Here is a 25,453-nt window from a genome sequence, read left to right on the forward strand (position 1 = left end):
CTGCCCAAGCCACGACGTCAAGATCATCATAGGAGATTTGAACGCCCAGGTTGGCCAGGAGGAGGAGCTCAGATCGACGATTGGAAAGTTCAGCGCCCACCGGCTGACGAACGAGAACGGCCTGATAGATTTTGCCGCCTCCAAGAATATGGCCATTCGTAGCACCTATTTCCAGCACAGCCTCCCGTATCGGTACACCTGGAGATCACCTCAGCAGACAGAATCGCAAATCGACCACGTCTTGATCGATGGACGGCACTTCTCCGACATAACCGACGTCAGAACCTATCGTGGCGCTAACATTGACTCCGACCACTACCTGGTGATGGTGAAACTGCGCCCAAAACTATCCGTCATCAATGATGTACGGTACCGACGCCCGCCCCGGTACAATCTCGAGCGGCTGAAACAACCGGATGTCGCCAATGCGTACGCGCAGCATCTTGAGGCAGCGTTGCCGGATGAGGGCGAGCTCGATAGGGCCCCTCTTGAGGACTGCTGGAGGACAGTCAAAGCAGCCATTAACGACGCTGCCGAAAGCATTGTCGGATATGTGGAACGGAGCTCAAGAAACGATTTGTTCGACGAGGAGTGCCAGGAGGTTTTACAGGTGAAGAATGCAGCGCGGGCTGCAATGCTGCAGCATGGTGCGCGGCAAAACGTGGAACGATACAGACTGAAGCGGAAACAGCAAACCCGCCTATTCCGGGACAAAAAACGCCGCCTGGAAGAGGTGGAATGCCAAAAGATGGAGTTGCTGTATCGTTCTCAAGAAACGCGGAAGTTCTATCAGAAGCTCAACACATCCCGCAAAGGCTTCGTGCCGCGAGCTGAGATGTGCCGGGATAAGGATGGGAGCATCTTGACGGACGGACGCGAGGTGATCGAAAGGTGGAAGCAGCACTACGATGAACAACTGAATGGCGCAGAGAACACAGGCACAGAAAGTCATGACAACGAAGGCGATGGCTACGTCAGCACAGCGGACAGCGGAGTACCAGGTCCCTACGCACCATTTGTTCATCGATCGAGTCGGGCTAATGGTGAATGCGTCGAAAACAGGGTACATGCTGGATGGCAGAACTGAGCGCGACAGGACCCGCCTAGGAAGCAGTGTTACGATAGACGGAGATACCTTCGAGGTGGTGGACGAGTTCGTCTACCTCGGAGCCTTGTTGACGGCTGACAACAATGTTAGTCGGGAAATACGAAGGCGCATCATCAGCGGAAGTCGTGCCTACTATGGGCTCCAGAAGAAACTGCGGTCAAGAAAGATTCACCCCCGCACCAAATGCACGATGTACAAAACGCTCATAAGACCGGTAGTCCTCTACGGGCATGAGGCGTGGACTATGCTCGAGGAGGACTTGCAAGCTCTTGGGGTTTTCGAACGTCGAGTGCTAAGGACGATCTTCGGCGGCGTACAGGAGAAGGGCGTGTGACGGCGAAGGATGAACCACGAGCTCGCTCAACTCTACGGCGAACCCAGTATCGTGAAGGTAGCTAAAGCTGGAAGGATACGCTGGGCAGGGCATGTTGCAAGAATGCCGGACAACAACCCTGTAAAGATGGTGTTCGCTACGAATCCGGTCGGAACAAGAAGGCGTGGGGCACAGCGAGCTAGGTGGATTGACCAGGTGCACCAGGACCTGGAGAGCGTGGGTCACAGTCGAGGATGGAGAGAAGCGGCCATGAACCGAGTGAATTGGCGAATTATTGGTGGCGAGGCCTTATCAAGATAATTGATGTAAAGCCAAATAAGTAAGTAAGTACAAGTAATTTGCCTGTCAAAACCATAATAAATCACACCTCGCTCGATTACTCGCGAGTAAACGTTCCCGAGCTTGTTGCTACTTCTTTTGACATGTTCTACCGAGCAGACAGGTGCGGACTTACTCACACCTAGCCAGTTTCCGAGTCTGTGATGTCTGTGAACTTTTCCAGCACTGGTCATAAGCACGGCATAAAAATTAACAAGGCAGGCTCTTTACTGATGTAAATATCAAGATTGATTGTAAATATGTGACGTCACTCCTATCGTACCATATATCTTCTGGACCACTAGATCATTTATTTTACAAATTTGTTCGAGGTGGATAGGAATGACGTCGTCAAATAGCTTTCAGATTTCGGAATATATCACCTTCTTAATTTTGTCCACCGTGGTCATAAGTAAAAAAAAATGTGCTTCTTCTCTTCAAGATGTTTGAGAAGAAGTTCGCGATCTTATGAGTTTCCTGCAAAACGCGACAGTCTCCTTTCTTTGCGATTTGGAAGGAGACCTTGATTCCCCTAATGGAGTTCAAGATCTCCTGCCTAAATCCCTCAAATTCGGAACAACTGACCACGATAAGTGACACACTTTGCATCCTCACTTGAATCAAAGAGCCTGGGCTAGAGGCTGCTTCGATTTGGTGTTCGAAAAATTTGTTTAGAGCATCGAACTGTTTGCTCATTTCGATGCAATTATCAATAATAATATAATTATTATTTCCAAAAATATTTGTTTGAGTCGAAATGCTAGAAATCAAAATTTGTCCTACTGAATATGAACGGATAACCCTATGTTTGCCCTTACTTGTACCGTACCGATGGAGTTTTCTTTTGTTTCGCATATCGCACCAACAATACCGTCCACTGTCGTCTATTTCTATGCAGGGATGAGTTTGTCTTATTTTGTATGAGTGAGAAGAAATCTACCGTCCCGTAGTAGTTCTTCCCCTTGCCTCTTATCCCACCAGTGGTCTCATAATCTTTCATCAGACAGGAAGTGTCTTACCCCATTCTATGTACGAAGAAGCGGAACATGCCGGCAGAGAAAGCATTTCTCATCTGCATCTCAAACGCCACCCCCCATCCGGTCGAGCGCATGATGTCTTGAGCAAGTCATTAGTCTCACGAAAAGCTGGCAGAATAAAAATGGACTGGAGAATGTCGTCCTCTCTGTTCAAATACAGCAATACCACCACGTAGAACACAGTGACAAAAAATGTGCTTGGGGCAAAGCATTTCTGCCCTGAAATCAACCAGAAGTAGGTATATAATTTTACAAATTACATTCAATTATTCTAAAGATGTGTGTTGCAAAATTTAAGTTTTTCAATTTTACGATCAACTCTTCATGTTAAACATGTTCGAACGCTTTTTCTATGCTGATGGCTACCGCTTCTGCTTCATAAGCAGAAGGTCATGGGTTCAAACCCAGGCCCGTCCCTTTCGTCGTACTTTGTATTTGTATATCTCTCACTTGCTTCTATCTTCCATTCTAAATCTATCACACTCAAACTATTGGTTCATAGCAAACGCTAGAACCAGAGACGGACAAGAAACCGTTCCCCTAACGCTTCCATTCTTCCACGCGCATGCCTTTCCTTTACGCCTGATACATAGGCAGTCTGCTAAGAGCATCTTTAACGGGGGCGACTACCATCAGTGTACCAGTATCCGCTCATGCCCCTATTTCCGCTCACTAGTGTAAAAAATGATTTTTCGTGTCAAAAATCAAAATTTTTCGCACCGATATATTCTAGCAATATTAACAACTTTCAAATGAAGTCGTCTGACATTATTTTCATTTGATAAAATAATTCTTTATATTGAAAATACAAGACCTCGTGACAAAAAAAATAGTATTGATCGACACAATAGTTATTTTATAATAAACATTTGAATACACAGCTTTCCTTAAATGAGCGGAATCTGATGCACTGATGGTATTCGGGTGAGTAAAATGATCACCTACAGAATTGTCATTTTAGTTTAGACACTCATTCTCACACCGGTCGCTACCATATTTAGTAACTCGTTTCCGTACCGGTCGTTGCTTTTTGGGTTAACATATTGGGTTGTGAAAATTATAGCGATCATTTTAGGTTGGGAATTTATGGAACTCTGCTAGAATATCTATTACCTTCTGGTGCGGAATTATTAGAATACCAACGGAAATTTTTAAGATTGTTTATTAATCCGACTGGTTGCTAATTTGATTGGCATCCTTGCAAAATTTACAAGAAATCCTTGCAAATTTGACCGTAATTTCTAAGGTTCCAACTGGGATACTTGGGAATCCAACTGGAATCCTTGGGATTCCGACTGGAATCCTTTGGATTCCGAATGGAATGACCAAAACGCTTGACATCACATTCCCGAGTCGGAATCCCGAGGATTCCAGTCGGAATCCCGAGGATTCCAGTAGGAATCCCGAGGATTCCAGTAGGAATCCCGAGGATTCAAGTAGGAATCCCGAGGATTCCAGTAGGAATCCCGAGGATTCCAGTAGGAATTCCGAGGATTCCAGTAGGAATCCCGAGGATTCCAGTAGGAATCCCGAGGATTCCAGTAGGAATCCCGAGGATTCCAGTAGGAATCCCAATAATTCCAGTCGGAATCCCAAGGATTCCAGTTGGATTCCCAAGTATCCCAGTCGGAACCTTAGAAATTACGGTCAAATTTGCAAGGATTTCTTGTAAATTTTGCAAGGATGCCAATCAAAATAGCATCCAGTCGGATTAATAAACAATCTTAAAAATTTCCGTTGGTATTCTAATAATTCCGCACCAGAATGTAATAGATATTCCCAGAATTCTCCGAAATCGATAATCTTACGAGGAATCGAATATTTCAAAAACGGATTTCCAATAATTGCATCAGATTCCTAGTATTCTTATCAAAATCTTGAAGTTTTACCCAAATCCCAAAAACTTTGTAAGTTTTTCTTCATGCGCATCAGATTTCCAAAGCTCCCACCAGAATCTCAGATCTTCTTCCGTATGCTTGAATTCAAATCGAATAGGGAAGGTGTACCGGTATTCGCCATGTACTAGTTATTCGCCACCCCAGATTATATACCGTTTTACGACATATATGGTTGCCAATTGTTTACTGTTCGCTAAATTGCTTTAAGATGATACGGAAACATTCTTGGAAACCGCAAAATTTTCTCAGAAAATAATAGAAAAAAATCATTTTCCTTGAAATTTTTGCTCTTTTGCACCTATTTTTCGCCACCTGTTCCTGATTCGCCACCCTGCATAAGAAATCAAAGTAAGTGGCGAATTCAGGAATCGAAATTAAAATCGTGGCGAATACTGGTGCAAGTGGTCCAGTATTCGCCACCACCATTTTTAATACCCAAACAAAGTTTCTGATTAGTTTTTATATTTTCCCTGCTGAGCATGGATTGAAAGCTTGTGTTTGCTGTATTGACGGTAACCAAAGGTCGTTTGATTTAGGTATAAACCATATTTTTCCTTAGGGTGGCCAAAACTGGTACACCTGCCCTAGCAGCGCAACTATCGCGCAGCTAAATTTACTCACCCGATGCTTTCCGAAAGCAGCGCTGTCTTTTTACTACCCCGGTTAGCAGCGCTCGGTACGGATCAGCGCTATGATACTGCGCCAGTAATTTAGTTTAGTCGCGCACCGGTCATGTTGCTCTAAGCACAAAAGCAAACCTCTCTGCCATGCCTTTTCCCCAATCCTTACACTCCTGCATGAACTGGCGTAGATGCAGTCGGACTCCACGGTCTACAGTGGGCTAGTATAAGTGCAACATCATTTCCTCCCCCTTCCCCCACATTGGTCTGCATTCTGACGAGGCAGGCACCATTGTCGCCTAAAAATAGAAGATCACCAGCACTTATATAAACTGACGATGCCTGTTAGTCCCAAACAGTCATTCGATTGGTTCCTTGTGTAAGTGCAGCTGATCTGGCGATACTGGAGTAGCATCCACGGGCGGCCAATCAAGCTCAAGCTCAAGCTTAGGACAGAAAGACTTATCGCATAGCCTTCAGGTTTGTTGGAACGAATCAAATTCGTAACCAGTAAAAGTAAATGAGTTTCCGAATCCGAACGAACTGTTCATTGGCAAAAAAATGAATTTTCATTGATTTGAACCATCATTCTGTTCAAAATAACTTTTTCATAAAGTTCAATATTAGGCGAGAGCAAATTGATTGGATGATAGCTAGAGGGTTTAGAAAGGTTTGATGCTCCGGTTTCAAAATAGGTACAACGTTTTTCTTTTTCAGGAAAATATGCCAACTGAAAACATTTGTGTAAGATATAAATCAAGAAAGATAAGCTACTTTCTGAAAGTCTCTTGATGAGAAACAGAATTGGTAGCGTTCAGATAGCAAATAATAAGGACTTTAACGATTAAAAAATATCGAAACAGCGACCACATAGTGACTGAAAAGTGACTTCAAATGCTCATGGGACCGGTCGACTCTATATGCACATGAAGCAATAACCATGTTGGAAGAGAACTTGTGAGCACTTGGAGTGTTAGAAAGACGGATGCTAAGGACCGTTTATGGTTTTATACAGGAGAACGGCGTAGATCACAGCAAGCAAAGTTGCTTCATCAGGTGCAGCATGATCTAAAGAGCGTCCGAAATCGAGTTTGGAGTAACTTTACTAGTAAATTGTCAAAACCACCGATTGAAGTCCACGGGGCATAACCGATGACTCCTGTACCTAAGGGTGCGACAATACCTCCTATATTCCAACAGTACTATGTTAAAAATAAATTATAGTTAATTTTCATCACCGAATAATATTGGATAGTTTCTGACAATATAATGATCACAAATTACATACAACGACATTGGCTTACATATCTTGTTTTATTTTTATTTAATTATTTGGTTTTACATCAATTAGCTTGATAAAACCTCGTCAACAACATTTCGCCAATTCACTCGGTTCATGGCCGCTTCTCTCCATCCTCGACTGCGACCCACGTTCTCCAGGTCCTGGTGCACCTGGTCAATCCACCTAGCTCGCTGCGCCCCACGCTTTCTTGTTCTTACCGGATTCATAGCGAACACCATCATTACAGGGTTGTTGTCCAGCATTCTTGCAACATGCCCTGCCCAGCGTATCCTTCCAGCTTTAGCTACCTTCACGATACTGAATTCGCCGTAGAGTTGAGCGAGCTCGTGGTTCATTCTTTGCCGCCACACGCCGTTCTCCTGCATGCCGCCGAAGATCGTCCTTACCACTCGGCATTTGAAAACCCCAAGAGCTTGCAAATCCTCCTCGGGCATAGTCCACGTCTCATGTCCGTAGAGGACTACTGGCCTTATGAGCGTTTTGTACATCGTGCATTTGGAGCGGGGGTGAATCTTTCTTGACCGCAGTTTCTTCTGGAGCCCATAGTAGGCACGACTTCCACTGATGATGCGCCTTCGTATTTCCCGACTAACATTGTTGTCAGCCGTCAGCAAGGATCCGAGGTAAACGAACTCGTCCACCACCTCGAAGGTATCCCCGTCTATCGTGACACTGCTTCCTAGGCGGGCCCTGTCGCGCTCAGTTGTGCCTACCAGCATATACTTTGTTTTCGACCAGCCTCCTGACACCGCCCATACAACCCCATTGGAAAATAACGGGCAAAGATCTCTGGTTCCCACTAGAAAGTGGTTCCCACTGACAACTCAATGTTTGTAAACAAATAGTCGTTAAAGAACTAACAATCGAGGAAGGCGAAATCTTTTTTGCCGAAAAAAATATTTTCTCACAACAGTTATATTAGCACAAACAAACGATTGCTAACTATTCGTTTAATTAAGTTAATTAGAGTTGATATGGTTAGCGTGGAACACATTTAAATATCGGAGAAAAATTTCCCTAATATGACTACGCCAATGTACGTTGTTGTTCTTGAGTTTGATGTTGACCTCGAAAACATGGCTGCCTAGCACCGGGCTATTTTTGACGCATTCACCATTAGCCCGACTCTTGTTGCTTCGCGTTTAAGGCGGGTGAACAAATCTGACACCGTTTCAAATTTTCTACCAATAATATCCATGTCGTCCGCGAAGCAAACAAATTATCCGGATCTCGTGAAAATCGTGCCTCGATTGTTAAGTCTGGCTCTCCGCATGACACCTTCAAGCGCGATATTGAACAAACAGGGACAAAAGTCCATCGCCATTTCATAATCCCCGCCGAGACTCAAACGAACTGGAGTGTTCGCCCGAGATCTTCACGCAGTTTTGTACACCGTCCATCGTTGCTGTAATCAATCTTGTGAACTTCCCGAGAAAGCTGTTCTCGTCCATGATCTGCCATAGCTCTACATGGTCAATACTGTCGTATGCCGCCTTGAAATCGATGAACAGATGGTGCATAGGGACCTGGTACTCACGGCATTCCTGGAGGATTTGCCGCACGAAAAAGATCTGGTCCGTTGTCGAGCGGCCGTCGATGAAACCTGCTTGATAGCTTCCCACGAGCTCGTTTGCTATAGGTGATAGACGATGGAAGAGAATTTGGTATAGCACTTTGTCGGCGGCGTTTAGGATAGTGATTGCACGACAATTTTCACACTCCAGTTTGTCACCCTTTTTGTAGATAGGGCATATAACGCCTTGCTTCCACACCTCCGGTAGCTGTTCCGTTTCCCAGATTCTGACTATCGTCGTTGTCCTGATCTTCTGTGCCTGTGTTCTCTGCGCCATTCAGGTGTTCATCGTAGTGCTACTTCCACCTTTCGATCACCTCGCGTCCGTCCGTCAAGATGGCTTACACATATGTATTCATCAATTTCTCTTCATTGTTGCTTTCTTTGCATTGCAGCGTGCATTCGTTGGTTGGAACATGACTTCCTTTCAACTAGCGAATCCGACCCGTGAGTTAGATTTACTAATAGTTGGTGTTAATGCTCTAGACTCACGTATCTAGAGAACAAATCGTCACGAGACTTCAAAAAACTCAATATTACTGATTTGTTTAATATTTGGCGAAGTTATTAGGGAAAGAGAGGATCGATGAAGAGAAACCCCTAGTGTAAGTTAAGCCCTTAGGAAAGATTCAAATATGACGTATATCGTTTTTCATGATTTCCAGAACTCCCCTTCCACGAATGGTGAACGTCATGGGATGACCCCATATGAAGAAACAGTGGTGTCGACATGTGGAATTCGAGAAAGAATGTTCGGATATTTTGAAATTTGACATACCTACATACTAATCATAACAATATTATATTTCACTAAATTTCAACGCATTATCATAACAGAAACACATTATTTTTTTCGAATAATCATCCGAGAATATGCTTGTCCATCATAGTTATAATTTCTGTGAAACCAGGAAAGATGTTTCCCATCATTTCCTTTTCGGTATAATCCATTGAGATTACTGCAAAAATAGACCGAATATTAAATGTATCAAATTAAAGAAAATTATAAGCATATGCTATTGATCTGTCTTACCTGAAATGGCAGCTCTTATACCACCATCCTGCCTGATGAGTTTTTGCGCAGTTTACTGAAGATAGGTCGTTATCACTATCGAAGGTTGAAAATTTGATTGACCTATGATAACTTAATGAATCTCCCGCGCTGCCACTATAGCTTCCCAACTTCTTAAGTGAATATTTCTCAGCTTCATCCCCAATCTCAAAGTCATCATAGCGTGCAAATGTATAAGTTCCGTCGTAATCTTTCAATTCTACAACCAGCTCATAGTCACCATTTTTCGTCAAGCGGTGTAGTTTCTCCAACCCAATCCAAAACTCTCCGTCAAGAGTTCCGAATCCATTCCTGTACTCAGTCCAGTTGCGGTGAAAGTCGACCGATCCATCAAAACGGTATTGAACTACAAGCCATCCTCCTTCGAACACTTCCTGTGCGCAATACGCTTCAAATGGTTCTGAGAAATTCTGTGGATGTATGATATATTTTCCAGAAACATTCGCTGGCACTTCGGTGCAATCTTCATAAGGTTTCAAAGTAGATTCAAAATTTTGATTCGTAAAAGTTTTATTTTTGTTATTCGATAGCATTGCCAGCACTAACTGTTTCCAATTTTCCTGATTGCCACAATTGATTTGCTGCTGCGCAATCTCCCACGAACGATCCATCACGGTGGTCAAATTGCGTTCGAGCCTTGTAAGCATTCGAAGCGTTCCCTGATGAGTATCCTCGAGAAGGCTGTGGTTGCGCATTATTTGTTCATTTTTTTCCTTCATCTCAAGCCACATGTTCCAGAATTTGCTCTCCAGTGTCACCAGCTTTCCTACCAGGATTTCATAGCCAAAGCTGCTGCTAGTATCGATGGAACAGTTGGCAATGTTTGAATCTCTGGACACCTCAGTTGCCGCATTGAAATGCAATGCACATACTATACAGATAACAGATAAAATTTTCACCAACATTCTGGAGTAGAGATTCATTACTTGGACTGCGTTACAATGTACTATTGTAGAATTGTTCGGGAGACAGGGTTTTATATCCATCACGTTACCGTAATCCGGGGGCAGTTTGGAACCGCATTACAGTTCCTTCAAAATATACAGCAAAATCATTTAATGTTTTCTAACTTGTAGATGTCTAATGATGATTTGGAACCATTTGGTTTTCACAAAAGGTTAGCTTGCATAAAATTATTCAATGTTTTCAAAGGTGTAATACGCTGATGCCAAGTCTAGATGAGATTTACTCGACTTTTAAACATGCCCTGGTACATGTTGATCAATTTTGCACTAGAGTTCTAGGTGTTGTTTTGTCACAAATCAACCACTTAGGCTGACAGAGATCAATGAAGTGCTGATTTTGTCGAAATAAGTTTGACAATATATTGACTCTTAATGATAATATATAAGGCAATTCAAAAACACTGATCACGCTGTGATTAGGTCAACTCTAAATAAAACTAAACACAATCGTTTCAAAAATTTGTATATTAAAGGGTTATTTTGAAAAACGCAAATTAAAAAAAATGCGATATAAAGCCATTTTAAGTAAACTGGTATATCTCTGGAGGATTTTACTACTTAACAAAGTTATTTACTATGTACAAGAATGCACGAAAGCAGAATTTGATGTCTAAAGTTGTTAGACATATTAAAATACGTGTTTTTGTACCTGAGCACCTGGAATATCCCAGCAAACATACATGTATTTGTTCATATAATTGAGATTAAACTCAGTAAAGTGAACGCTTACTCGGAAATAAAAGATTATTATTATTATTTTTTTAAATTTCTTTATTAGTATCATTCCAAACATTACATTCATTGCTTATATATAGGTGTTCTGTGTTATTAGACAACACTATCATCCTAATTTGGTAAAACAAATTTAAGATTTAATTAACATTTTTATTACATTTCAGTTGCCGTAGCAGTTCAGTTTTTTTACAGGTGAGTTGATTTCACCTGCTTATAAGAGAAAAAAAACGTTTTTAATATACTTAACCTAACTTAACCTAAACATATAACGCATTAATCGTGGCAATAGAAGATTGTAACGATTTTTTTTTTATTATTATTTTATTTGACATTTGTTCCAATGTTTCAACATTGGATATTCTATGTAACTCATTGGTACTATACCAGGGAGGAAGTCTCAGAATCATCTTCAAAATTTTATTTTGAATTCTCTGCAGAGCTTTCTTCCTGGTATTACAACAGCTAGTCCATATTGGTACAGCATACAACATGGCTGGCCTGAAAATTTGTTTGAATATCAAAAGCTTGTTCTTAAGACAAAGTTTTGATTTTCTATTAATAAGGGGATAGAGACATTTTACATATTTATTACATTTGGCTTGAATGCCCTCAATGTGATTTTTGAAAGTTAAATTCTTATCTAGCATGAGCGCTAGATACTTAACTTCATCTGACCAATTTATTGGAACCCCTCTCATCGTGACAACATGTCTACTTGAAGGTTTCAAATAAAGAGCTTTGGGTTTATGTGGGAATATTATTAGTTGAGTTTTGGAAGCATTAGGAGAAATCTTCCATTTTTGCAAGTATGAAGAAAAAATATCCAAACGTTTTTGCAATCGACTACAGATGACACGCAGGCTTCGTCCTTTGGCCGAGAGGCCTGTGTCATCCGCAAATAAAGATTTTTGACATCCCTGAGGTAACTCAGGTAAGTCAGATGTGAAAATATTGTATAACATTGGTCCCAAAATGCTGCCTCGAGGAACACCAGCTCTTACAGGAAGTCTTTCAGATCTGGAGTTCTGATAATTAATCTGAAGTGTACGATTTGACAGATAACTTTGAATTATTCTAACAATGTATGTTGGAAAATTAAAGTTTTTTAATTTTACAATCAAACCTTCATGCCAAACACTGTCGAATGCTTTTTCTATGTCTAGAAGAGCAAGACCAGTAGAATAGCCTTCAGATTTGTTGGAACGGATCAAATTTGTTACACGTAAAAGTTGATGAGTGGTCGAATGTCCATGGCGGAAAATAAAAGATTATTTAAGATGCATAAATTCCCTCTATGTGAACAAATGTGGAGGCCATATACGTACACGGAGAAAACGAAAACGGAAAATATTAGTGAACATTCTATATATGTCACTCCAGCACGGAGGAAAAAACATACAAATTTGAAACAACTACTTTTTTTGTTGATAACCCAAAAAATTGGTTGTTCCTAAACCTTAATTTGTTTTTTTTTATTCACCACCTTCGCCTGAAACAATGTTGCTGATTAGGTTGTTTTAAGGTAGAGTTTCTATATGAATTCAACAAAAATTTTGATCAAGATTTGTCTTTTTTCTAACCAAAGTTTAGTTTGATTCCACCAATAATTAGGTTGTTTAAAATTAGTGTTACTAGAAAGATTTCTCGGTACTTGACAATTTTTTATTGAACGGCAAATATTATAGTGAAATTATTTCGATAATTTAGTAATGAGATGAGTTAGAAATAATACTTCGTCATTATTTCCGCTTAGTGATAAATTTAATTAAACTATAGTGTACTGTGTTTTTTTATCAGAAATGAGACAGAGAATCGTACCATTATAGATTATGGCTGTTTGCATTATCCGACGATATTTTTGCATCGGGTTTGGAGCACAAGTTTTTTTTTCTTAAATGCTGTGATGGATACCCACGACGAAACAAGGTAATAATGCATTACATATTTACTGTCTTCTCTCGGACTAATTTCTAAATTTCGTTTTTTTCCTTTTTCGTTGAAAACATCCAGCGGCCAGAGGCGAAAATTGGAATCTTTTTGTGTAACTCTAGCATACCGGAAGCAAATGCATATTCAAACAGCAGCACCGGATTTTATTTTTTATTTTTTTTAGCATATTATGCTAACTGTAGTATACATAAGCTTTGTAAGTCAAATTGTAGAAAAAGTAATATATTTATAGAACATAGCATTTTTTTAATTACAATAACAAAAAATAAAAAGAAATGAAATAAACCTACAATAACCAGGGATTTGTTAATTTCAAACAACGGATTAAGAATGGCCAACTCAAACTGATTTTTCTAGTTTAAAACAAACTAACGTCTTGGTTGTTTTTACAAATGTCAAACAAAACAACCAATATCTAGTTTGTTTCAAACAAGATTTTGTTGAATTTAAATTCAAAGTCGAGATGAAAACAAACAAAAAAAAATATTTGTTTCAGACAATGTACACGGGAAAAAATTCTGTGGTAAAAATAACTATTTTAGCTGACTATGCCCATTCTTGAAACTACCATGGAATTTCAGACCAATTTACTATGTTTACGGTACATCCCATCACACTACTGATACATTTGACAGAAATAATTTACAACAATCTGATTTCGACTACAGACATGGTAAAATCAAGCGTATTTCTGGTCATCTTGTCATGCACCATTTATTGTAAGTTTCCTAGTCAGTTGTTACCGCTGTTGCGTATATTTGAAAAAATTAAAGCATTATTTCTCCCTTAGTACAAAATCTCGGTCTGATTGGCCTCTCATGGACGCCTCCATTTCTCCATCCTCCATCCGCAAAAGGATCCGGAACCGGTATGCCAGTATCTTTACTAGAGCAGGCAACTAACCAGCGTCAAGTAACGGGGATCATTGCCGTTTCCGCTAATTAATTTGATCGATTCACATCGGCCCAAACAGAGACCAAGTGGTTGTGTTGTGTCGCGGTACAGCGTATTGTAGCCGTACGATCTGCTGAGCTTTCTGTTTTGATATGGTGGATTCTACGAGGATATCGTCAAAATTAAATGGAAGTGGATAATATTATGTTAATAAATTTATATTCATCGCACAAACTTGTGTTTTATTATTGATAAATAAAAAAATAATGAGAAAAACATTTTTTGAAATGGAAATGAGGAATTAAACCGTATTATGTATGACGAAATTAATTACGAAATATGCATGCTGTAATATAAATGCCATTTATATTAGCGAATCATAATGTTGAAATATGTATGGCAAGGGGTGAATAGACCGAATATGGTTTTAGTATGATTGTTATGTTGTTCAGCATATATTTTTTTAACCGTGTACAAAGGTAGGCAATTAGGGTGGTTCAAAATTTTAAAACGTTTGAGTATCCAATATCCCATATGTTACTTAACCTCCTTACCATAAAAATAGAGTTCTGTGAAATTTTCAGCTTTCTAGGTGGTGATTTAAAGGTGGCCCAAAGACAATGTAGGTTTATATGGAAATTACTATGGAGAAATTTTGAGATATGTTCCAAACACGCTAGAACTGTAATATAAGTACAAACTTTTTATCCCATAGTCAAAACTTATTCTTCAGATCATAATCAATAAATTTGCTGAAGAGAGAAATTCAATCCGACGGATAGCAGAGGAGATATTCATGAGTTTGTTCGCTATTATTTAGCTTAATATGGGATTATAACCTGTTACTTTTAAACGATACGCAACCGATTAGCGATTCAGCTGATCCGGAAAATGGACTATTGCGTTTGCCATAACAAATTGGTGAAAGCTTCGCAAAGCGCCATGTACACATTTTTGGCGGACTACAGGCGTAATTCAGATTTGTCGTCATACCTACCACACGCCATGCATAAGCAGTTGGCGCGATTTTCTATAATAGTTGCTTTTTGTTTGAATAGTTGGATGATTAGAATAGGCAGTTTCTTGGCGCAAGAATTATTTCGACTCGATCATTTCGCTACGAAGCTGGCTGGAGAGCAGAAGTGCGCGAGTCGTGTGATCAAATTACTTTCAGTTGTAGTAAACTTTAAAAGTTGAAGTTAAATCTGGTGAAATTAAATTTGAAATCTTAGGTAAAAGTTAGTGAGTGAGTTTGAAAGTAATAAGTTGTGTTAAACGTTTTGTGTATTTCTTTCTTTAGAGGACTGAGGTCCGTGAATAATTCGCGTTTTTGCGCAAAAGGTTTTATTAAGTTCATTTCAACGGAAAAAGGTAATTATAATTAATTAATTGCATAAAGACTTAAAAACTAATGTGATTTCGCGTTGGACATGCAGCGCCCTGCGCTTTTTCCGTACGGCTGGATTTCTACGTTGACATTCGGCATCCGTCCCCGCCGAATCGTGAGTTTTAGTAGTCAGTTCGTTGAGAATTCTGGAGTCCGTTTATCTTTGTGCAATGCAAAGGCCCGCCTTTTGAAAGGTAGTCAAACGGAGGCGCGAGTGAAGTCGCTAAAGTACTTCTATAGCGAATTTTTCTCCTTCGGACGCCAATAGACCATTTCCGTGAAATTTTTTAAATGGCTCATATGCCTTCTATTAATTTACTGAACAAACTTTCCCAAGGAACCCATATGTTTTGAAGACTCAAACTATTGAAAAACAATGAAAAACTGGCGGCACGACAGTACACCCTACGGTTCCCTACAATTTATTTCTCTCCGATTTTTATCGGACCCCTTTTTCTCCTATGTTTTTTGTCTCCACGTTGTGGTGAATATTTGATCAGCTGTTTCTAATCAATCATGACAGTTCCCTTTATTTATGTTTTCATCCGCCACTTCCACCATGGCTGAAATCATCAAAACCATCCCGGAAACCATCTTGGTGCTGCTGCTGGTCGGCAATGTTTTTAACTGCGGTTCCACCACCGGTATTTTAATATGTAGAAGAGATCCAGAACGACGAAATCTTTCACGACAACGGCGGGTTTGCCACCGGCCCAGTTTGCCACCGGGAGCAGAACCTTTTTCGAAGACTATAGCAGAGCACGGCAGAGGCTTCCGGCGGGAAGATGAAGGGGATATTTGTGGTGGTCGTGGAGGATTTTCCGGGGAGATTTATTAGAGTAGTGAAAAGGGGAAGCATGTATACTCCATTGGCCATATGGTTTCGGAACAGTTAGACGACACAAGCAGCAGATATCAAACAATGTGATGGGTTTTACTAAGGTGGCGCAGATGATTGACTAGTTCTCTCTTTCATTCTCCCGCTGTTCTTATGCAGCGCAAATAGTGACGTCACTATTTGCGCTGCATAAGAACAGCGGGAGAATGAAAGAGAGAACTAGTGGCACGCTTCAATCATCTACGCCACCTTAGTAAAATCCATCACATTGGATATCAAACGGTATGAGCCTATAGTCCATTTTACGAAACGGCAACACTGATGATATTGCTGATACTTTCACACGTTACGACAACGCCTCCTGTCAAATTTTCATTCATAAAATGAGCGATCAGCTGTTCAAAAACGTCTCGTAATATGAGCTGTGATGTTAAAGTCACCAAAATAGCTTTGGTGAGCGAATTTGACGGATAGCGCCGACAATTCTTGTCGCATAGGATTCATCGAATGTAGCGCGGTTGTTGCACCATGGCCAGATTCATTTCCCGAGCGCGTGCACGGAAAGAAATAACAATTGTGATTTAAAAAAACAGTAGCGGAAAATCAACTGATGATCATTGTCGTTCTACTATTATCAAACATTTTAATAAAAATAAAATGCTTTTAGAAGTGCGCAGCAATGCTAAATCGGTCTGATGTATTCTGCGCAGTTCATATGTATTTTCCACACGTTCTCCAATAATTGTTTTTAATCCACTTCAATGCCGTCAATCCGCCCCCAAACTGGATGGCGTACACTCAGCTTAAGGTGATTATAAAACGAAGCCAAACAAGGGCACAAGACTGGAGAATCTGACAACAGTTTGCGTTGAAAACCAATCAATCTGCTTGCTTGCTGGTGGTGACTAATGGGATAAATTTTCAACGGTGAGAGCTGTTTGGTTCTCAAGTCTTGTGCTTTTGAAAATTTGAGGTGTGGCTTTGTTCTATAATCACCTTAACGCAATTTATAATTAAGTATTGAGTTGTAAATATTAGTATATATTAGTTGTGTTGCTAGAGGACATCTTGAAAATTCACTGAGATTCTTTCAGAAACCCTTCTGAAATTATTATATGTAGTTATTTCTTTGATGCTCTGATTTTTCCAGTAACCTCCTTGGGACTTCCTATTGGACTATCCCAGAAACCCATCTTGGGTTATTATGGAAATCCTTTCAGGATTCTGCTGTAAAATTCTGGAATTCTGCCGTAAAATTCTGGAATTCTGCCGAAAATGATTTAATGATTGCTTTCCAGTGTAATGGAATCTTTTTTAAAAATCTGGGTTCGGGGATTCTCACAAAATTTCTCGGGATTTCTTCTGGAAATCCAATCGAAATTATTATTTAAATTCTGATATTTTCCTCGTAATTCTTCAGTATTTCTTTCGTGAAACTCTTTGAAAATTCTTCAAAATCCCTTTGAGATTCTTTCCGAAAAATGTCTTAGATTATACCTATTATTCTAGAATACTCTCGGAAAGACGCCTGAGACTATAATCAAAAAAATCTATTATTTCACTTCACTTTCTTCCGTGCAAATTCTTGGGATTCTTTCGGAAATTCCTCTGGAATTATTTTGTAAATCCCAATGGAATTCTCCCAGAAATCCCTGTGGAATACTTCCGAAAATCCTGCCAAGAATCTTCCAGATGACGGGGATTTTTTTAAATCTTTATTTATGGAAATCATCCGAAAATTCCTCTGTAATTGTTTGTAAATCCTCCTTATATTCTTACAGAAATCCTTCTTATATTCTTACAGATTTATTGCTATTGATTTTATTGTTTCTGCCTGAGATAATTTTGTATATCCAGAATTATTCCGAAAATTCCTTCGTGATTATTTAGAATTTTTTTCTAAGATTTTTTGAGAAAAAAAAACTCTGTGATTCTTCTGGAAATTCATAAGGAAGTGTTTTTGATTTTTTTCGTGATTAATCATTGATTTCCCTTGAAAATTTTCTTAAATCCTTGGCAGAATTTTCTGAAAATCCCTCTTGACTTCAAATGGAAATCCTCCAAGAAAACTACCGGACAGTCACTGGGACTTTAAAAAAATACCTATGAGATTCTTTGATTACTGATTTCTTTTTCTGAGCATCTTTTGAAAGTGACTTTTAAATGGTTCTGGAAATTCCATTTGAAATTATTCCGTAAATCTTTCTGGAGCTCTTCTGGACATCGTAATTATTCTGGAAAATATTCATGAAATCGTCTGGATGTCTGTGACTTTTCATTGAATCTTCAGGGGTTCTTGCGAAATAACTTCTGGGATTCTTTTGGATATCACTTTAAAAAAACATTCAAAATCCATTCGAAATTCTCCTGAGATTGTTTCAGGAATTTACGAGAATCCTTAAAATAATTCCTCTAGAAATCTCCCTGATAATATTTTAGTGATTTCTCTGTGGTTCTTCTGTAAATCAACCTGGGATTCTTCCGGAAATCCTCCTTTAATTCCAAAGCAATTTCCAGAAGAATTTTCAGAAGGATATTTTTAAGAATCCTGTATATTTTTCCCTAAGAATCTCAATGTATTTAAACAAAATACCAGGACAATTTACGGTTGAATCCCACAAAAACTTCCGGTGGAATTCTTGAATGCTTATCATTCAAGCAGAATTCCAGTCGTATTTCCGGATGAATTTCGGCAGGTTTTACGGAAGAATCCCAGCAGAATTTCTTGAAAAATTCCAGTAAAATTTCTGGAAGAATCTTTGAAAGATGTTTTGAAGTCCTCCAGCAGGATAACAGAAAGAAATCTGGGGGTATTGTAGAAGAATTTCCGAAAGAATCCTAGAGAGATAGTCGAAATAATAACAGTTTTCTTGAAAAATTCAGGAAACTCCCAGAGTCTAGAGGTAATTCGGGAAGAATTTCTGCAAGAATCCTTAACAGAAGGATTTGAAGGATCCTCAGAAAGATTTTCGAAAGTATCCCAGAAGGCTTCCCGAAAGAATGCTAGAAAGATATCTGGAAGATTTCCTACAGGATTTTTGGAAGAGTCCCAGACAAATTTCAAGAATATGGACGTAAAAATCTCAGTGGCATTTCTAGAATAATTTCAGAAAGATTTTCGGAAGCATACTCGAAAGTATTCTAAAGGGATTCCGAAAGCATCTCAGGTGATTTCCGGAAGAATACCAGAGGTATTCTCATAATAATCCCAGAAGTATTTCCGGAAAAAGGCCAGAGTTATTTTCGGAGGAATTCTCGACGAATTTGTAGTAGAGTCGTAGTACATTTTTTGGCAAAATCCTCTAAAAATATCCAGAAGAATTGCATCAGGATTTTTGTTAGCATCTTCCATTGAATTTCCGAAAGAATCTTCGAGAATTTCGATTCGAATTTGATTTCCAGGATTTCAAAAGTAATCCTTAAGGAGATAAACGCAAACTCACATACAGATTTATGCAAATATTCCAATAAGATGTCCAGAAGAATCACAAAGGATATCCGAAAGAATCTCAGATATAGTACCGGAATGCTAACGATGTTTTTTAGATGAGTTCAAAAGCGATATCTGTAAGTATTCTGTGATTTCCAGAAGAACTTAGAGAAAAATCAGAAATAATCTTTAGTTTTCCAGAACAATCCCAGAGAGGTTTTGAAGGATTCATAAGTGATTTAAGGAGAATCCTAGGAGGGAAATTCCATAGAATTCTGGAGTAATTTCTGGACCAATGTCTTTTTATATGCTGTAACAATATTTACAAGTAATTATAATAAACAAGTATTTATGGAACAATAACAATTTTAATTTATCGCCATAATGGAACGACAATTTTAATTAGAATGTGCAATGTTGATGTTTCTGTGAATCGCCTTGGAATTCTTCTGGAAATCCTTCTATAATCCCAAAACAATTCTCAGAAAATTTTTCAGAAGGATATTTTTAAGAATCTCAATGGAATTTCTGAAAAATACCAGAACGATTAACGGTTGAATCTCACGAAAACTTTCGGTGGAATTCTTGAATTAATCTTATCAGGTTTTACAGCAAAATTTATTGAAAAATTTAGAATAGAAAGATATCCGAAAAAAAACTCCAACAGGATTTTTGTAAGAGTCCCAGGAGTATTTCAAAGATATTGGCGTAAAAATCTCAGTGGAATTTCTTGAAGAATTTCAAAAAGATTTCCGAAAGCATCTCAAGTCATTTTTGGAAGAATACCAGAGGCATTCTCATAAGAATACCAGAAGTATTTCCGGATAAAAATCTAGAGTTATTTTCGGAGGAATTCTCAAAGAATTTCTAGTAGAGTCGTACATTTTTTGATAAAATCCTCTTTAAATATCCAAATGGATTGCATCAGGATTTATGGTAAAATCTTCCATAGTATTTCGAAAACAATTTTCAAGAATTTCAAAGAATTTAATTTCCTGGATTTCAAAAGTAATCCTTAAGGAGATACACGCAAAATCACATACAGAGTTCTGCAAAAAAATCCAAAAAGATGTCCAGAATAATCGCAATGGGATATCCGAAAGAATCTCAGAAGTAATACCGGAATGGTAACGTTTTTTTGGATGAATCCCAAAGCGATATCTGGAAGAAAATTCAGAAATAATCTCAAGATTTTCAGCAGAACAATCCCAGAGAGGATTTGAAGGATTCATGATTGATTTAAGGAAGAATCCCGGGAGACGCTCCCAAAGAATTCTAGAGTACTTTCTGGAACATTTTTTTTCATATGATTTATATATAAAAATACTTTGATTCAAATATATTTCTTGTGTAGCATTAAGTTTAACTACAGACATAGCTCGTAACATCAATAATAAATTAAATTTATAAATCTTTTAAACACATCCAAATTAAGTAACAGTTCAAAGAGTAAAATACCATTCTCATGAGTTTTTGAGAATCATATGGTCGGAGTTTAGACAGACCAGACTAGATGAATTTTGGAGCTCTAAGGATACGTAAAGAACTCCATCAATTTTAAATCTTCCATGTTATTTTGATACAAATGTATCATCAAATAGATAAGTTCCATTATTACAGTAAATATCTATAGTATTTTGATGTTTCACATGTTTGGGGTACATTTTTCTTACTCGATTGAAAAAAACACTTGGTTCAGTCTGTATGAACACCGACCATATCTATGTTTGCTATTTGATATTTAAATACTTGAATTGTGCTGTATCAATATTTACAGGTAATTATAATAAATAAGTATGTATAGAACAATAACAATTTTAATTTATCCACATAATTGAACGACAATATTAATTAGAATGAGCCTCCCCCACATCATCCCTCTCAGGAGAATTTTGATTCCCAATATTTTTTTTGCGGTGGTTCAGAATTGAAAATATTAAAAGTCTATTGTAATCACATCCTTTTTGTTCAATTGCATGTGGTGTTATTCGATATTTAAAATAAGATTCGTTAAGCCGAACATGTTGATCCTTCCACAAGAACCAACAACAAGCATTGCTTATGTTAAGAGATTTTATCGTAATGCACAACCAGCCTAAACGTTCTTCCCCTTTTGTATATGTACTAATTATAATTTCAAATTATTTTAATTAAATTAGTTGTGTTGTCTACTATTGTACACGGCAATATGTTTCAAAATAAGTGGAGCTGCTTTTAAAACAAACTTTAACATCGATCAACCAAACCATAGAATATCCAATAGCGAAAAAATAATAATAATAACCGATCATTGCAAATCGAGCCGAACTGGCGCTCTTTCCGTGCGCACGCGCTCTGTCCGTGCGCACGCGCTTTCTGCAGAGCTGTCAAACAGACTTTTGTGCCTTCCTTCTTTCGCTCTCCTTCAACTCAACAACTCAGCACGATCCACCTCGCGGTGGATTGGTGAGCTGTCTGGTTGTTGCAGATGAACACTTATCGTGTAGCGTGACATCATCATTGACAGTAAGCGTGCAACTCACCAGACAAACGATAGGTGTAATTAACAACTGGACTATGGACTATGCATGCCATAAAACGTTTGACTTTTACTGTGCGCCCTGTTTTCAAGTTGCCCGTGAGAGAGAGTGAGACAGCACCAACACACGGCGCACAGTAAAAGTCATAAGAACAAAAGAATTGATGGCACGTACAGAGGCTCATTTGCTATGGGGTCATGCACAAATTACGTCACGCTCCAAGGGGGGGAGGGTGTCGAGCCAAGCGTGACAAGTCTTGCAAAATTTTCAGAGGACTCATACAAAAAGTGTGACAAAGGGGGGGAGAGGGAGTCGAAAAAGTTGAAATTTAGCGTGACATAATTTGTGTACCATCCCTATCCGTTGTGTCAGGTTTCTCCGTTTTGTCGTGCAATGTTATAGATTTTACTCAGATGGCACAGATCATTGATGCGTGCCACTAGTTCTCTCTTATATTCTCCCGCTGTTCTTATGCAGCGCAAATAGTGACGTCACTATTTGCTCTGCATAAGAACAGCGGGAGTGTAAAAGAGAGAACGAGTGGCACGCATCAATGATCTGTGCCACCTGAGTAAATCCAGAACCTTGGTCGTCGCGTGCTTGATTAGACATTGACATTTCGTTATGTCTACAAACACTCAACGCAGGGTTGAGATTGAAAGTTGTGGAAAAATCTACACTTTGTTCACCCACAGGGTTGAAACAACTGTGCCGCACTACTCAAAATGTGGTGAATTCTCAAGTTTTCAAAAAATCATAATAAAATCGGGAGTGCATATAAATTAGATCTGAAAGCGACAATAATCATTAAAAATAATTGTCTTTCGAAGAAAAATATAAAAACAGGGGGTAAGGTCTGACGGAAATGGACTATTGCCGAAGGTAAAGGTCCCATACGTCACTTCTGGTGGACCCATTTCCGAGAGTTCGGTTCGTTGAAGCGTGACGCCAATTGCACGCCGCGAATCTCGATCCTAACCCGGGCGACATTACTCCCCGCTCGAATTAGCGGACAGGTACGCGAGGCCGGGTCGTGGGTACGTAATCCTCTTTTGGCAGGAGCGGATTGTCCCGGGTATTAATAGGTGAAATCGCCGTCTCACTCTCGAGATCCGAAATCGGAAGCTTCCGTTCCAGCCGCCACTCTCTCCGCAGCGTTATTACAGCCATTTTGCACGCGGGTTAATTCTTCGCTGCCCGCCAATTTGCACCACGCCATCGCCGAAGTCGATCGTCGCCAACATCGAGTCTGCGGAGTCGACATTTCGTTTCCCGTCAACGAGCTAGCATCGAGTCAACGCAAAAAACTTGCGCAGGTACGTCAAGAGTTTAATTTTACATGGCCATGTTTGCTCTTTTTCCATTCCTAAAATAAACCATTTTTGAAGAAAGATTAATCACTTTTCCGTTACGTTTAACTATGCTTTAAATAAAACTACTCACTAACTTACATTACGTTTCGTTCCGTTTCATTAGCTCAATTGAGTAAGCATCCTCTTCTGAATTTCCTAAAACTTTAATTCCCTAAAACTTTGAGGAGGAGTAAAAGTATTTCTTGCGTTGATTTTCTATTGTTGTTTACCAACAACCGTTCAAAACTGTCCCAGAGAGAAAAAGTCTCTAAACGTCGGGCAAATCTGAACACGACTGGTGGTCTCTCATTGAGAGTGGCGCTTAAGCCACCTAGTTTGCTAATAATCTCTAGTAAAGTTTTATGAACGGTTACATCAGCAACACATATTTATTAAAAAAACACCAGATTTCAACCAGGAATATGGTGACCATCTTCCGGAGATTCAAAATCAGGACATTTTGCAATATTCACAATTTTCCGTTGCAAATTCCAAAATTTATCACTTTTTCGAAGACACCCAACTCGAAGACACTTGGAATTTTGATTTTGATAGGTATCTGACAAGTTTTTTTTTAAATGTTATTGTTTGAGATCTGTCAAAAATCACAGTAGGAGCCCTCTTGGCAAGACTTTAGCTCAAAATTACATCTGGAAATAACATCTCGTCAGAATCTACCAACATGAATCCTTTAAGAATCTACCGAGGGTCTCTAAATATTCATCAATTCAGTCCAGCAAATCCTGCAACAATCTTGCCAGTAAATTATTCTTTCTGGCGTTACTTCCCAACTGGGACAAAGCCTGCTTCTCAGCTTAGTGTTCTTATGAGCACTTCCACAGTTATTAACTGAGAGCTATCTTTGCCGATTGACCATTTTTGCATGTGTATATCGTGTGGCAGGTACGAAGATACTCTATGCCCTGGGAATCGAGAAAATTTCCTTCACGAAAAGATCCTCGACCAGCGGGATTCGAACCCACGACCCTCAGCATGGTCATGCTGAATAGCTGCGCGTTTACCGCTACGGCTATTTGGGCCCCACTGCCAGCAAATGATCGATGTTAAAAAAATCTGCTCAGTGTCTGAGTCTCGCTAAGAAATTACTAAGAATGCCAAAAAACAGTCTTTTCGAAGATTTATTAATCCGCAGCTTCATTTTTTACCGCTAAAAAACTATACAAATCACGATAACGCATTTTTGCACCATTTTTTCACAAGACCTCAAAAAACTCTTCTAGTTCATGAACCCATGTCGATATTAATCATTGGTGATCTAGTTTTGAAGATATTCCGATGTCCCTTGGGGGACCGACATTCTCCATAAAAAATGTATTTGGCGGCCATTTTGTTTTTGGCCAATTTATAAAAAAATGTGTACTAAACAATACCAGGTAATAAGGATCTACTTTGAAAAAATCATACAAATCTGTTCAGTATTCTTGAAGATATCTGAAAATTACGATATGAGGGTATAAAGGACCTATCTAACATTGAGAGGCTCTCTTTGTTTACTTTCGCTTTCATTAATAACTGAGTCACATTAACCTTTTCTGTTGCGTTTTTTGTATGAAACGCTAGTCAAGGAAATTGCCTTCCGATCTATAGTGAAAAACTTCCCAAAATCTTTAGTATTCCACTGTTATAATCGAAAGACTGTAGCCTGAGATATTTACGGGGGTTATGGCTACGCGTCGGTCCCCCAATGAATTTTGGAATATCTTCAGATCCAGATGACCAATGAACTGATCGACACATATTCTAAAACTAGAAGAGTTTTTTGAGAGCTTGTGAAAAAATGGTGCAAAAATATCGGGAAACAAAAAGTTGTCGCGATTCGAATATTTGCTTATCGGTAAAATATGAAGCTACCGGTAGAGGGGTTAAAGTTCATGCTAGGAAAAGGCGCTTGGATTTTTTTAATCATGATTTTACAAAGAATATGCTAAAAACCTTTTAGGAGTTTCACAAAGAAGCTCCCGTTAAATTTCCATACAGATCCCGTGATAATTACCCAAGGAGGAAAGAATAACTCGCAATAAGTTATGCATACCATATTTCCGTGTCACACCATAATTAGGTATTGTTCAGTTGGTAATACCTCATTTTGGTATTATAAT

General features: G+C 39.1%; 2 protein-coding genes across 2 annotated transcripts in view; one reads left to right on the top strand and one right to left on the bottom strand.

Moving 5' to 3' along the window:
- The window catches only part of LOC5575088 (DNA cross-link repair 1A protein), a 32,894-nt gene extending 18,895 nt beyond the window's left edge, over positions 1 to 13,999 (top strand). Inside the window, exon 5 of the mRNA XM_021849735.1 lies at positions 13,704 to 13,999. Within this exon, the coding sequence (XP_021705427.1) occupies positions 13,704 to 13,721 (18 nt within the window). The 3' untranslated portion in view covers positions 13,722 to 13,999. The remainder of the gene's footprint in view (positions 1 to 13,703) is intronic.
- LOC5575089 (fibrinogen-like protein A) lies at positions 8,975 to 11,006 on the bottom strand. The gene is made up of 2 exons (XM_001661747.2): positions 9,225 to 11,006; positions 8,975 to 9,150 (listed from the first exon to the last, which is right to left on the bottom strand). Exons 1-2 carry the CDS (start codon positions 10,247 to 10,249, stop codon positions 9,036 to 9,038), a joined length of 1,140 nt encoding a protein of 379 aa, XP_001661797.2. The 5' UTR covers positions 10,250 to 11,006; the 3' UTR covers positions 8,975 to 9,035.
- Positions 14,000 to 25,453: the final 11,454 nt, after the last annotated feature.

The sequence above is a fragment of the Aedes aegypti genome, chromosome 3 (genome assembly GCF_002204515.2).
Source record: "Aedes aegypti strain LVP_AGWG chromosome 3, AaegL5.0 Primary Assembly, whole genome shotgun sequence".
NCBI lineage: Eukaryota > Metazoa > Arthropoda > Insecta > Diptera > Culicidae > Aedes > Aedes aegypti.

What these genes read in the sequence shown, in the direction of transcription:
- LOC5575089 (XM_001661747.2), bottom strand. Translation starts at nt 10,249, where the DNA reads ATGGATATAAAACCCTGTCTCCCGAACAATTCTACAATAGTACATTGT. An exon ending in TATAAGAGCTGCCATTTCAG is followed by an intron (nt 9,151 to 9,224) that starts GTAAGACAGATC and finishes CTATTTTTGCAG; the next exon opens with TAATCTCAATGGATTATACC.